Source organism: Hibiscus syriacus, unplaced genomic scaffold (genome assembly GCF_006381635.1).
Source record: "Hibiscus syriacus cultivar Baekdansim isolate YM2019G1 unplaced genomic scaffold, ASM638163v2 tig00000466_pilon, whole genome shotgun sequence".
Taxonomy (NCBI): Eukaryota; Viridiplantae; Streptophyta; class Magnoliopsida; order Malvales; family Malvaceae; genus Hibiscus; species Hibiscus syriacus.
In genome coordinates, this window is record NW_024061789.1 from 7,100 (window position 1) to 22,090 (window position 14,991).

The 14,991-nt window shown below is 35.9% G+C and overlaps 3 protein-coding genes and 1 pseudogene across 4 annotated transcripts; 3 read left to right on the top strand and 1 right to left on the bottom strand.

Moving 5' to 3' along the window:
• Positions 1-284: 284 nt before the first annotated feature.
• Positions 285-3,897, top strand: LOC120206148 (aspartokinase 2, chloroplastic-like). Of its 2 annotated transcripts, none has more exons than XM_039205881.1 (13): positions 285-752; positions 861-943; positions 1,062-1,102; positions 1,274-1,428; positions 1,597-1,746; positions 1,852-1,947; positions 2,204-2,320; positions 2,496-2,615; positions 2,695-2,787; positions 2,872-2,994; positions 3,115-3,231; positions 3,511-3,573; positions 3,665-3,897. In XM_039205881.1, exons 1-13 carry the CDS (start codon positions 360-362, stop codon positions 3,779-3,781), a joined length of 1,668 nt encoding a protein of 555 aa, XP_039061812.1. In that variant the 5' UTR covers positions 285-359; the 3' UTR covers positions 3,782-3,897. The 2 variants fall into 2 exon arrangements, with proteins under 2 accessions (XP_039061812.1, XP_039061815.1); XM_039205884.1 differs by having other exon boundaries at positions 2,872-2,988.
• A 3,661-nt stretch (positions 3,898-7,558) lies between these two features.
• On the top strand, positions 7,559-8,302 carry LOC120206126 (protein PXR1-like). The gene has a single exon (XM_039205865.1). It carries the CDS (start codon positions 7,600-7,602, stop codon positions 8,188-8,190), a length of 591 nt encoding a protein of 196 aa, XP_039061796.1. The 5' UTR covers positions 7,559-7,599; the 3' UTR covers positions 8,191-8,302.
• Positions 8,303-9,335: 1,033 nt separating this feature from the next.
• LOC120206113 lies at positions 9,336-12,423 on the bottom strand (annotated as a pseudogene).
• A 584-nt stretch (positions 12,424-13,007) lies between these two features.
• LOC120206139 lies at positions 13,008-14,919 on the top strand. Its single transcript, XM_039205873.1, has 2 exons — positions 13,008-13,456; positions 13,950-14,919. Exon 2 carries the CDS (start codon positions 14,399-14,401, stop codon positions 14,864-14,866), a length of 468 nt encoding a protein of 155 aa, XP_039061804.1. The 5' UTR covers positions 13,008-13,456; positions 13,950-14,398; the 3' UTR covers positions 14,867-14,919.
• Positions 14,920-14,991: the final 72 nt, after the last annotated feature.

Here is a 14,991-nt window from a genome sequence, read left to right on the forward strand (position 1 = left end):
TCAAATTACAAATATAATGGTAATAATAAGGGAGGGAGGCGGCGGTCTGGTCTTTGCTCTTACCAACCATTTGTTTCTTTTCCCACACTGTTTGGCTGCTAGTATTCCTTCAACTCTACCAAAGGTTTCATTTCGATAAACCGATACAAGTAAAAACACATCGTCTGCATTATCGGTATTATCATTCTTTCCGGTTCTTCAAAGGTCTGCACTTTTTTCTCATCTTTGTTTAACTATTTCTTCTTCTTCTTCTGATATTGCATATGCTTTCCAATCAGGTTCTTTGGAGGATCTATACTGTTTATTTATCGGTTATAATTCGTCGAAGCAACTAATTTACGAGTTCCGTTGACCGCAAGATGTCGGCTTCGTTTCGATATCCTGCTCCGTCTCATTCAATCCCAAAGCAGACTTCTTTAAAACGCCAATGGGTGTCGCCAACTCTGCTTAGTTTTGTTGCGTTTAACCCTTCGAATTCTTTATGTATCAGCGCAAGACGTTGTTGTGAAAGTATAGTATTTAGAGTTAGTTGCCAAGGGGGAAATGTGGATGTTATTCAAAGGAATGAGTTTGAGGCTGTAAGTTTCGGTGAAGCGGAGAATCAATTGACGTGCGTGATGAAGTTCGGTGGTTCCTCAGTGGCTTCGGCCGAGCGAATGAGAGAGGTTGCTGACCTTATACTCAGTTTCCCCAATGAAAGACCAGTCATTGTCCTTTCTGCAATGGGAAAAACTACCAATAAGCTTTTGCTGGTAATCCTCACTTAATTTACTGTTTTATCTTTTGTTTTTTAACCATTAATTTCTTAGACAGTAGAAGTAAAGGGTTTGCTAAGAAGTTGGTTTTTGCTTGATGATTAGGCTGGAGAAAAGGCTGTTAGCTGTGATGTCACTAATGTAGATGGTTTAGAAGAGTTGAGCTTTATACAGGAGCTTCATCATAGGTCAAAGCAATTGAAAGGATTTTTATTTCCTTTTTTTTCACTCTTTTGGGTGTTGGTTTTAAAGATAAAGGGTTATTATTTAAATTTGGTATCTCTTCTTGTCAACTTTAAAATCCAGGACGGCTGATGAGCTTGGAGTGGCAAGGTCAATTGTTGATGGTGAGTTTATAATCTACTATTGAGTTGACATCAAATGTTATTTCTTGTCTAACCTCAAGAAACTTATCTCTTCGTTTAGTTTCCTGTTGATGTCTCTTCTTCTGTTCTTTAGCTCAGGGTTACTTATGCTGGTTTCTGTCATGCTTTTTTGCATGAACAACCCTTTTGTAGGTCACCTGGAAGTGCTGGAGCAGCTCTTAAAGGGAATTGCTATGATGAAAGAGTTAACATTACGAACAAAAGACTATTTAGTTTCATTTGGGGAGTGCATGTCTACGAGGATTTTTGCAGCATATTTGAATAAAATCGGTGTTAAGGCCCGTCAAGTATGTTGTTCATCTTCGTTTTCCTATATGTAGAATCTGTATGTGTTGGTCTAATCATCAAATAATTTAACCAGTTTTTTAACCTTCATCATGGAAATCCTCTTAGTAAAACATCCCTTGATGTCTGTTTCCCAATCCTAAAGTTAAATGTCTGTTTCCTGTATGCAGTATGATGCCTTTGAAATTGGTTTCATTACCACTGATGACTTCACAAATGCGGATATTTTGGAAGCAACATACCCAGCTGTTGCAAAAAGATTAAATGAAGATTGGACCAGTGATCCTGCAATCCCAATTGTCACTGGTTTCCTCGGGAAGGTAGAAATGCTGTATGTCTTTCTGAAGTGGTTACATTCTTAAATAGGCGATTCTTGGAAGGATCTTTTGGTAATTGCTTCTTATCTGGGTAACTTCTGATTGTAGGGATGGAGATCTGGTGCAATTACTACTTTAGGTAGGGGTGGTAGTGATTTGACAGCCACAACTATCGGAAAAGCATTGGGGTTGCAAGAAATTCAGGTCAGTGCATGTCCAGGTTCTGAATATGTATGCCATAAACATGCCGATGTGTGATGATAGGCAGTGCCATATTCTTTTTCATATCATTTTCTGGATGGATGCCACCATGTTCATACAACATGCATCTATAAGTGCAATATGTACTGGAGACCCAAAGTTGTAGCAAAAACAAGTGCTTTCAAGTTTATACCTTGGTTATAGTATGGTGTTCCTTTCTTTAGAAAAAGTTATAACAGTATTCTTTTGTTCATTACAGGTATGGAAAGATGTTGATGGTGTTTTAACCTGTGACCCGAACATATATCCACATGCAGAACCTGTCCCATATCTGACATTTGACGAGGCAGCTGAACTCAGGTGCTATAATTGCTTTGCTGTTTTTGTTTCCCTCTTTTTTTTCTTAATAATGATCTAACTTTGATGAAAACACATTCATAGATGTGTGCATGACTTCTCTTTTCTCCTCTATCCTTGGAAGTAGTTATCATTTACATGATTGAAGCATGGGAAACTGAGTGAATTTGGATGGCTATCATGCCCTTCTTCAGGTTCTGCATCCACAATCCATGAGGCCAGCTAGAGAGGGTGATATTCCTGTTAGGGTTAAAAATTCTTACAATCCAAATGCTCCTGGAACTCTCATTACTAGGAATAGAGATATGAGTAAGGTATGGAGTGGCTGGTTGCTTGTGTAATGTTTTTTTTAAAGAAGTTTGAACTGCTTTAACAATTTCCACCATATTGCAGGCAGTACTCACCAGCATAGTGTTGAAAAGGAATGTCACCATGCTGGATATTGTCAGCACACGCATGCTTGGTCAATTTGGTTTTCTTGCAAAGGTTTGAGGACATTCCTAATTTTAGTGGTAATTGTCCATCGTTTTTTCTCTTGTGAAGTTGATTCGTATCATTTTGTCTGTGCAGGTATTTTCGATCTTTGAAGATTTAGGTATCTCAGTGGATGTTGTTGCTACTAGTGAAGTCAGTATTTCTTTGACTTTGGATCCATCAAAACTTTGGAGCAGAGAGTTAATTCAGCAGGCAAGCGTATGGTTCAATTCTTCATGCTTTAATTGATACTACCTCGTACAGATCTTATGCCTGTCTGCGGAGAGATTCTGAACCATTTTCACTGTCTTTAACATCTCTGTTTGTATCACTTGACAGGAACTTGACCATGTTGTAGAAGAACTTGAAAGAATTGCTGTTGTCAATCTTCTTCAGCACAGATCTATCATTTCTCTCATTGGCAATGTCCAGAGATCCTCACTTATACTTGAGAAGGTACTCCTATATATCACATTGCATGCAAAGGAGCTTAAAACTTGTAAATAATCTTCCAGTTTTAATTGAAGATATTCAGAATAAGCAAACATGGAGCTCTTCTTTGCTGCAATTTCCAAGGGGCCCTTGCGGATTACTTGTGTTTGTAGAAATCTGTTTGTTTCAATCTGTCTGCTCTCTCTTGCTGCATATGCTATAGTCTGTCAATACTGCCAATGGATGAAAATTGTGTTTGCAAAAATAAACATCGGTAACATGGATAATTGAATGTCATGACAGGCATTCCACGTTTTAAGGGCCAATGGAGTGAATGTTCAAATGATCTCTCAGGGTGCATCTAAGGTCAGTTGATCATGTTAGCAATGGCATGATATTTACTAACTTTATTTATCGTGATGTACGCGTAACTCAGAGTTGTGTTGGCACTTGTTAGGTTAACATATCATTGATAGTACACGACAATGAAGCGGAGCAGTGTGTGAGGGCTCTTCATTCAACTTTCTTTGAAAGTGATCTCCCTGAATTAGATCAATGTGATTCTGCATATTGATGATGAGAAATGTTAATTCTTTATGAATGATTTTGATGAGTAGCTATTTAGATAGCCAATTATTGGTGACATTGCTAGATGTTGCCTTTTTGAAACTCTAATTCCATCTCAATTCTATAAGACTTGTAGCAGATTCATAAACTCTTTACAATGAGCGCCGGTACTGATAAATGATAATATGTGATGGTTGGTTCTGCTGCTGTTCTCGTTGAATACAATAAATCGTCTTAGGGCTTGGATTTAAGGTTTAGGGTTTAACAATCAATATGGAACAGGGTCCATCCCATGAATATGCTACATGTGCTGTATTGCTTTGGTAGATGAAATCCTAATATTTCTTAAGGGAAAAAATCCAAAAAGGAGAGCAGACAAAACTGCTATGGTATAGATTAGAAAGCTAATTAACGGGGAGATTTTACCAAAATATCACCCTGACAGGTAATAATTACCTGTCAGACCCTTTTCTCTTAATTTTACTGATCTAGTATCTTTTTTGACAAGGCGCGGATCCTAATTTTACCTATCTAGCACCCTTTCTGACAAGGTGTGGATCCCCATTCGCACCTTTGGGGAGTTTTATCCGAACTGACGCCACATAAGGGAAGGCGCAGATGCATTTTAAAAAAATATGCTTTAAAAAATAAAATTTAGGGACTAACGTTGTAATTTAATACATATTAGTTTCATGAGTTGAAGAACTTAATGGGGTTAGCTTATATAGGCATATTGGAGTGTTTGAGATAAAAGTTAAAAGGTATATTTCTTGACAATGTATTTAGATTATGTTTCCATGAGTTGCCTTCTATCGTTTTCATTACATTTTTATTTCAATTATATGCATATAAATATAATAAGAAGTTGATAAATTATTATTTATTCAATTTTTAAGTTACTTTAAATCAAACCAAAAAATAAAAGTAAAAAAATAATATTAAAATAATATCAAATCTTTATAGCTAATACATAGATGGTAATAGGGAGAGCAGGCGTAGATCTTTGTTCATGTTAGCATGAAAACATCTTGATGATAATTTGTTCATGTTTTGCATTTGAAAGAAGAGATCATACCCTAATTATTTTTTCACTTTTATTTTTTTGGATTGATGTAAAGTAACTTAAAAATTAAACAAATAATAATTTATTAATTTCTTATTACATTTATATATATATATAAATATATAATTAAAATAAAAATGTAATGAAAATGATCGAAAGCAACTCATGGAAATATAACCTAAACACATCGTCAAGAAATATACCTTTTAGCTTTTATCCCACATTATCAAGAAACATAACCTAAACACTCCAATATGTCTATATAAGCTAACCCCATTAAGTTCTTCAACTCATGAAACTAATATGTATTAAATTATGATATTAGTCTCTATGGTTTTATTTTTTAAGTTTTTAAAATATATATTTTTTAAAATGTTAAGGCGCGAATGACGATCCACGTATTGTCAGAATATGTCAGATGTTCAACTAAGGTGCGGATGACGATTCGCGCCTTCCTTTACGTGGTGTCAACTTGGACAAAATCTCGCAAGGGCATGGATGATGTAATTAGAGTGTTTGGGCCTGCTACGGTGTACTTTTCTTCCAAGGGATATGCTTTTACCCAAAACGTCTCTGCTTATAATTAAGTCCCTTTACATCCAACGGGACAAATCAAATTACATTAACATCTCAGGTTAAAATTTATCTACAAGATTAAATTTTAAAGAATTCAAACTCTGCATCATCTCCTATTTTTAAAATCTAAACTACTATACTAATTATAAAGATTTACTAAATCATTCAGACATTCTAGAGATTTTTTTTAAGAATTGAGTTAATATTAGTAGATCTGATAAGCACAAACGGCTCCCGAAAACCTCCTCAGTTATTATGTTTCAAGAGTCAAGAATCGTTATGTTTAATCGTTATGGATGTTAATCATGTTAGTGGGATAGGATTCGTGAGGACTCATTTTACTTCACACCCAGTTGATAGAGATGAGTTTCACATGTGATGAAACAGGGATGATGCTAAAAATTAGACTTATTATAGATGGTGAGACAGACGTGAGTATAACCTTGTACTCATCCCCACCTGCCCCCCATCATCTTCTTTTGCCCAATATACGCAATAAACATAAATAAAAAATGGCTTAATACCAAAATAAGTGCCCAAATTATACTGTTCTTTCCAAATAGGTGTCTAAACTATTTTTTGACTCATCCAGGTGCCTAACGTTATAAACGTTACCCATTTAGGTGTCCGGGTCTTCAACAGCATTAATTTCTGCCGTTAAGTGGCACATGTCACAATATGATGTTTTTTAAATTTATTTTTTTTAAAATATTAAAGATATTATTATATTTATTTTAAAAACCCTAATTTCTCTTAAATTATAAAATAACCCCAAATCCGAAGTTATATTTTAATTTACCAATTAAATGATTATAATGTCTTGTTATTTTTTTTTAAAAGTGATGACAATTAAAATAATATCACATATATGACGAGAATCCAAATGATATATATTTTATACTTTTTTATTAAAAATAATTTATATTTATTTAATCGATACTTATGAAAATATTATATGAGGCAAGTTGTGGGACGAGTATAGAAGTGAATTTCATGATCTATATAGATAATGACACGACAATAATTTTAATCCTATTGAATACGAGATAAAATAGTTTGAAATTTTATATCCATGAGGGGTAAGCATTCGATCCAATCGAGTCGAGTTGAGTTAAAAAAATTGAGTTATTCGAATTGACTAATCTTATTAAATAATTCGAACTTAACTTGAATTTTTTTAGTCGAGTTTAAGAAATTTGAGTCGAGTTATTCAAGTTTCTAAGCTAATTTTATTGTAATTATTTATAATATTATGGTAAGGATTAATTCTAATTTTTTGACTTTCTCTAACCATATAAGATATATATATATTTCATGTTCTTTTCATATTATAATGTTATTTAATATATCAAATACAATCTAAAATTATAAAATATATTTACAATATTATATTTTCTTTATTTTAAGGGTAAAATATTGATGAGAGTATAAAAGAGTCAATGAATTGATGGGAAGAACGAATTTGCAAATTTACATTCAAATACCAAATTAAGTAAAATATAATGTTAAGGGTCTAAATAAAAAGGAGAGTACATTTCTAGTAAAAAAAATTGAATAGTTATATATAATGGTATATGAGTAAGTGGCTGAAACTTGGTAAAAAATACTTAAAATAAAGGATAAATTGAAGAAAAAAAATAAGGAAACTATAAAAAATTGAGGGATTAAATTGCAAAATAGAAAACTTGTTATCGAAAAGAGGAATTGAAAGTACACATATTTTCTACAATGATTTAGGAGCACGCAGTTTAAATTTGGTTAAAATAAACTTACAATGAAGGAGGAAATTTAGGAATAATGAAATAAGGGATTAAATCTTATAACTGTCAGAATACATAGTTAAATTTTTTATTTTTTGAGTAACTCGAAAATTTCAAATTTTAACTCGATTCAAACTTAAAAATCAAATTAATAATTTGATTTGAATCGAATAACTCAACTTGAAAAACTCAAAATTAAAATATAATTTTTTTAGTCGAGTTTTGCTCACCCCTATCCATAACTGCGGGATCGACATCTTACCGAGACTCACTCCATCCAGCCCAATAACCGTTTAATGGGCGGAGTTATTGTGATGGCAACAAAATAGCCCAAGTCAAATCCACCCTTATATAACTCTCTCAATCTCATCGGTAAGGCCAATCCAATTCTTTCTAGGGTTTTTCACACAGAACCAAACCCACATCATGGCTTGCACTATTGATTTTCGCCGCCTTGATGAAGGCTTCGGCGGCAAAACTTACAAGCGAAAGCGCCAAGAATCTCAGATCTCTGCCGATACTGCCAATGTCAACGAATCTGCCGTAGTCGCTGCCTCCATGGATGTCGATGATTCTTGTCCCCCACCCGCAAAACGTTCAGCCGTGTCTTCCTCTGAAGACCCCAACAAACCTACCTTCGGTCAACCCACCTACGATGGCGTGATCGCCGGAAGGGTGTCGGGTCGGAACTGGAAGCAACCTAGAAAGCAGCGTGCGTCAGCGAAGCACGTGAGTATAAAGAGGCCGAATCTGGAGGAGAGGGAGAGGCAAAAGGAGATAAAGAGAGCTTATAGAGAGAGGGTTAATGAATTGAAGGAAGAGATAAGGCAAAACAAGGTGGAGAAGAGGAAGAAGAGAGAGGAGAGGGAGAAGAAGAAGAAAGAGAACATATTGAGGTCCGGAACTAAGTTTCAGAAGATTACAAATCCTAAGACTCTGAAGAAGATTGCCAAATCCAAGCAAAAGAAGTTGCTTCAAGTTGTCCCTGATGATTTCCTTAACAAGAGATCCAAGTAATGATAATCACTATAAAAACACCTTTATTAGTTTCAATTTTGTTTTCCTTTTATTATTGTTATGCGTGCCTTGTTGTTTCCTTCTCTTGGAAAGAAGTAATGCTTTTATGTGGGATTTGGTTTCTTTTGAAGAGTAGTTCAATGGTGTGTTAGAAATGGATAGAGGAGAAGATCAATGGAATCATATTATGTGAATGAGCTATCTGCAAGTTTCACCACTGAATTATTATAAAATGGAAACGATTAGTCAATTAGAGATTTAGAATTTTAGACCAGTCCACGTCGAGTATTGTTAAGCTTAATTTGAAGTACAAAATTGAATTTCACTCTCCGAAAATTTCGTAACTTCAAATTTTTTAAACTGAGATTAAAAATTGAAGTTCCATTCGGTTTGAAAAAACTTGAATTTCGAAACATTGTTAGAGTTCAAATGATTGAAGTTTAAATTCGAATTCGAACTTATAAAACCTTATTTTACATTTAAAAAATAGCATATAAAACATTTTTAAAAAACATGTTTATATTTTTAATAATTTAAGGTTGAAAGGTTGTTTTTACTTTTGTATAGGTTCAATTTATCATTTTTATTCTTATAGTATTTTTACATTAATTTAGTTATTGAAGTTGTTTAATTGCCTCATCTTAAATTTTAACAACTTTAAATCTTAAACTTAAAAGTCTAAATCATAAATCCCAATTAAAACCCTAAACAAATATTTTAAATATTAATGCAAGTAAATAATTTTGAGGCATAAAGTGATGTGAAAATATAATAAGACACAGATGATAAGTTATATCTACTAATATAGGGACAAAAGTAACTCTTAACTCTTAATTTAAAAAAAATAAAAATTTAATATATTATTATTTTCAAGCTTTTGAATCAAATATTAAGTATTGTTCGTTTTGACTTGTTAAACACTTCAGATGAGTTTGAGGTTAATCCATTCGATTCAAAAATTGACTGAATTTTGATCAAATCAAACTCGAATAACTTATAATATACATTATCTCACTTACAGCCCTAAAAACAATGGGTCACTATTACTATCGGCCACTAGAGAGATCTTACACAGTGGTGAAATCAATAATTCAATGGAATATCAGGCCAATCAACAAGGCAGTATCTCTTGTATGAAGTTTAAACTACCAATAATCCCCACAAGAGCAGATTCCATCCTTAAAATGATGGAACCTGCTTGAATCCCACACTGTGATTTCCCTTCTAACAATCTTTGAGATTACCTTGATTGCAGCATGGCAGTCTGTGCATGCCCGTAAGTTCTTCATCACGAGTACTGGTGATTCTTCGGGTGTTCGTATCAGCGCAAATGCAATTGCTAACCGTTCACTATGGTACTTAAGAGGCTCAATTTTCATTTTCTCGTCTACATCATGAAGGGCACAACTTGTATCAGGCCTGTAACCTTCCTTCTCCGTCTGTTCCGACAATATATCGATCTTTTTCCGGATTTCTTCCATCTGAGGATGTACATGTCATTTTCTGAGAACACATAACGCTGGTGTCTTACTTCAACCCAGCTATAAGCCGGAACCTTTCTAATTCCGCGCTCTCTCATTGCCATTTTTACCTTCCCAACATTGTCCCACTGACCGGCTGCTGCATAGATATTAGACATACTGACATAAGGAGCAGCATCTCTAAGCACCTCCATTTGGAATAGCTCATCTGCTGCTTTCATAGCTAATTCTTGGTTCTTATGTATCCTACAAGAATTTAGAACCGATGACCATATAATCTCATCAGGTTCAAATGGCATTTCAGCCATCATCTTCTGTGCCTCATGAAAACGTCCACTCCGGCATAACATATCAACCATCGACGCAGTGTTCTTTCTTTGGAACAAGATCATGCATTTCAGTCATGGTTCTGAAATATCTCAACCCTTCTTGAACAAGTCCACAGTGACTGCAAGCAGATAAAACACTGAGGAAACTGACGGAATCCGGCTGGAAACCTGATTGAACCATCTTTTCGAATGTGTCAAGGGTGGCTTTAGGATCCCCATTTTGAGCATGGGCTGAGATCAAGGCATTCCAAGAGACTATATTCCTTTCAGGCTTGTCCTGAAAAAGTTGAATAGCATCTTTTATGGAGCCACATTTTGCGTACATATCCAGAAGTGCACTTCCTGAAAAAACATTTGACATGAAGCATGATCTGACTATAAATGAGTGAATCTGTTTCCCCAGTGATAGTGAAGTCAAATTAGCAGATGCTTTTAAGATGCTAGCAAATGTGGCTTGATCTGCTCTTACACCAGATTTATGCATCTCATTGAACAGATTCAGGCCTTCCTCATTGAATCCTCTCTGAACGTAGCCTGAGATAATGGCAGTCCATGGAACTGTGCTTCTTTTGGCCAGAGTCCTAAATATCTTTTCAGCTTCTTCAAATCTGCCACATTTTGCATACATGTCAACTAAAGAATTCCCAACCACAAGTTCTGAAGCAACTGTAGTCGCGATAGCCAGGGAATGGATTTGCTGCCCCATTTTCAGGTCTGGTGCATTAGCTGCTATACTCAACATGATTACAAATGGGAATTGCCGCCGGTTAAAGCATGTAAACTGTAATTCACGGAAGAGTCTAATAGCTTCATCATGCTGTGCAAACCAAGCATAGCATGTGATGATTACGTCGTAAGAAATGCCATCAAAGTCTGACATCTCGCCGAAAAACTTCCTGACTCCAACTAAACAATCATGCTTCGAGTAGAAATCAAGCAATGCATTTCCCACAAAGACATTGCAAACAAACCCGGTCTTCACCAAAAATCAATGAATTTGTTGCCCCAAGTCTGACGTCAGACAGAATAGTGATTATCCTGTAGGCTAGTTCCGACAGACGATTCACAAGAGAAAATTCGCAAAGAAACCAGAGAAAAAAAAGTCTCTAGTGTTTAATAAAATATTATAAAATCCAACAAATGCCAAAAAGCAGTCCACAAGCCGGACTGTTATAGCAAAAAAATCGTCTTTATTCGAATTTTGCCAAAAATAGCAAAATTCCGAAAATCACTCTAAATTGAAATTCGAAATAAAATAAGCAATCTCCCAAAAATCCGGCCTAAATCGGATTTAAATTGACTTCCTAATTAACAATCGAAATATTACCATAAATAGTAAAAAAATAACTAAATCTAGTGATTCGGAGGGGAAAACGGCAGAATTTGAGGTTGAAAAAAAGGCCACATTGAAAAATAACAATGTGGAAAGCGTGCGCGTCGAAAAGAGCTTTCCGGATTGGGGTCTTATGCGCGATTCTGACACCTGTAGCCAAAGTTATGGCCAAAAGACTGAAACATACTCAAAACGACCCCAATAAGGAACATGTCACAATCAATTCCCGCCTTTGCGCTGATCTGCCAACTCATGGTATCTCAGCGCCATCAACGTGCAATCTGACAGCTCAACATCATCTGTCTCGGATCCCCCTGCATCAAAGTCCAAGTCATTTAATCTAACAGCAGCAGTTAAAACCCCAGCAAAAGTAAAATCAGAAGGCTTTATACCACAATTTTGCATCTCCAGAAAGAGGGTTATTGCGTCTTCAGTTAGACCATCTTTTGCAAACCCATTGATCAATGCATTAAAAGAAACACAATCTCTTTCAGGCATGTCAATAAAAACCCGAGAAGCCAAATCAAGGTGATTAGTTTTGCAATAAGAATTAACCAGTGAATTGTGTATATTACGAGACTGGAATGGTAACCCAACTTAATCACGCAAGCATGAACTTGAATCAATTTCTTGTCCGCCTCGGCGTCATTGCAACCTGATAAAAGAGTTGCAAAAGTCACAGGATCGGGCTGTGTATCATGTCTTCGCATCTCAGCGAAAAGCCTAAAGGCTTCATGGAATTGACTCTTCTACTAGTACCCACCTATCATGATGGTCCAAGTAACCGCAGTTCGATAAGGCATGGCATCAAACATGTCCCTAGCACTCAAAAGATCTCCTGATTCGACATAACCCGAAATCATCATGTTCGTAGATACAGTGTTCCTGCCATTTTGTCGAACAACTGACGAGCTTCCGAGAGATTGCCCTTTCTGAGGAGCTATCCAACCATAAAGTTGGAACGGCATGTGGTTCGATCGAAACCCGTTTTGATGCTTCGGGCGTCGATGAAAGTTTCGACATTTTGGAGGGAGATGGGTGCAAGCGAAGCGATGTGTTTAAGTGCAGTGGTTGGTCTGTGTGGTTTCATTAGGAGTCGATAATCAGAGCCTAAATAGTACTTTTTTTAGGATCAGTCTGGCATGTTTAAGCCACTTGTTTTGCTGAGTTGTGCTGCCCTTTGGATCGCATGGTTCGGTGCGGTGAGAGTCCTATAAAATCAACTGACATTGTTTTTATCAGCCGGAGTTTTATGCTCTATAAATTATTGGGCATGCCCTACCCACGCTTATTTATCCATTTTTATACCTTTGTAATGGGTAAAGTAAATTTATCATTAAATATGTTCGAATAATTTTTTATTTAAGCTTCTATCATAAGTAAATGTTTAAAATATATCATCTTTTCTAATCCAAGTGTAAAATATTTTTAATTAAAATAAATACATAAAATTATCATTTTGTCAAAATAAGTATCAAAATATTTTTTTTAAAAAATAAATATTTAGATATATTATTTTTATTTAAATATTTAAAGTGTTTTTTAATTAACAGTACATGTCATTTTTATTAACCTCATAATCATCAGTTTTAATCTCAGCTAGAATCATGAACATGGACCTCAGTTAGGCCGATACTTATAGCGTGCACTCCGTATTTTTATATGGTTATCAATTATCATTCATTCTTCCCATCCCCAATTTTCCATACACAAAACCCTATTTACTTGAATTTTCATTCTAATTATCCAACATGGAAGACAGCTTCAATGCCCGAGTCGGCAAAGTTTTCGGCTCCCTCGATGCTTCTTTTAATTCCAGATCGCTGCCTTTGAGCTCTCTTTGGACCCTCGCCGACGACGAAATCGAGAAACGAGAGTGGAACCGAGACAAAAAGACTCTCCAGCAGGACGAGGACGAGGACTTCTTCCACAACTTTCCACCAAAGGACAAGAACAATGCCATTAATTTTGGTGCGGAGCTGGAGAAGGATCTCGATGACCTAGACGACGAGGAAGAAGAAGCTCGTGCCTCCTCTAGTAAATAGGCTAAGCCAGAGGATTACAATGATGAAGAGTGGGAGATTAAGTCTTCCATTGGAAGGGACTGTACACTTGATTATGAGGTTACTTTTCCTTTTCACTCTTTTCCCCCTCAATTTATTCGGATGGAATGTTTAAGCTAGTTGGATGTCAGCATTGGAATATATTTTTGCCCCTAAAAATGTTATCTTTCACGATTTCAAATTTCAACCTTTGTATGAATTTTCCACGAGTAGCACGTAGAAGAATTGAATTGGAGTTATTTCAATCATCTCCATAGAAAAAATGTTAATAGAGAATTGGTTTAATTTTTCATATCCAAGTTTGCTTTTGTTTGCCTTCATATCAAAATTTAATTGCAAGTAGGGAATATAAAAGATATAAAAGTTGCAGAACTCACAAGCCAATAACCAGAAAACGCATTTGAGTGTACTGTGGATGACAGATGCATCAGTTTCACTTGTTAAGAGTTGTATTGTCATATGATATGTCAGAGTTGCTAGAATTTCGCAGACTTAGGGTCTGACTCTTATCTGACATTCTGTTATTGATTATCTTTTTGGGTTTCTTGTGCAGGAAGAGGAAGATGCGTATGATAAAGTTTCTGTTGGCAGGGTTAAGAACGGAGAACGTCTTTACATGAAGGATGTAAATGATTATGACATAGATGTGGATTCTGGCAATGTACTTCCAACTGTGTTCAAGGATTTCAGTAGAGATCCACGTACCAATCCCATCGCTGCAAAACTTAGGCTTAAGGAAGATGAAGAAGATGCTGAAACCGCTAAAAAAAATTGATTCATTGCATGTGTCTGACTGTGTAGCAACTGTCGGCGTGCAGGCTGACATTAGCGGATTTGAGGATGGTAACCTGAAACCAATTCTGAAGAGAAAGGGTGCCAAGTCAAATTCAAAATAAAAAATGTGTCCGTTTTGATTCTGAATGTTGTAAAAGTGATTGCAGTGAAGGCCCTGAAAGAACCAACTATGTTCTGGGGGAAGCTTTCTTGACAGAGGAAGATGATATGGTCTCCAATGAGGTATCTACTTTATCTCAGGATTACCCGTCTGGAATTCCAGCTTATATGCAGAACCCTTCGAAGTATACTCGATATACTTTATATACTGGTGATGTTGATGATGAATCAAATCGGCCAGCCTATATGGATTTCCTTAAACTGGTCAGGAGGTCAGATAGTACAGAACCACATGCCGATGATGCTCTAGGTGATCTCACAAAACCAGTAACCTTTATACCAGGGAGGAAAATCGGCGATGTAGTCATGGGAGAAAATTGCGGTAAGCCAAAACAAACCCAGGAAGGTACTGACAAGGAGCCCATGCATAAGAGAGGCTTGCCAATTGGAATTGCAGCTGGGGATACTGATGGAGTTTGCGCAATGGATGAAGATGAGCCCCAAACAATCATTGAGAACAGAAACAGCTCCCAGCGAGAAGGTCGTCAATATCAAATGAAATCTTGCTCGGAGTAGCATGATTAGCTTTTGATCATCTAATGCTATTCTGACGTGTAATTGTTTTAGTATGTCGTCAGGGCAAGCATGTTTATGTATCCAACGTTTATTTAGAGAGTTTCATTATTTTTCTTTGATTTTCC

Coding starts and splice junctions, on each gene's coding strand:
- LOC120206148 (XM_039205881.1), top strand. CDS start 360: ATGTCGGCTTCGTTTCGATATCCTGCTCCGTCTCATTCAATCCCAAAG. Junction 1,747..1,851: donor TCACTGGTTTCCTCGGGAAG/GTAGAAATGCTG, acceptor TTCTGATTGTAG/GGATGGAGATCTGGTGCAAT. Junction 2,321..2,495: donor TCAGGTGCTATAATTGCTTT/GCTGTTTTTGTT, acceptor GCCCTTCTTCAG/GTTCTGCATCCACAATCCAT.
- LOC120206126 (XM_039205865.1), top strand. CDS start 7,600: ATGGCTTGCACTATTGATTTTCGCCGCCTTGATGAAGGCTTCGGCGGC.
- LOC120206139 (XM_039205873.1), top strand. CDS start 14,399: ATGGTCTCCAATGAGGTATCTACTTTATCTCAGGATTACCCGTCTGGA.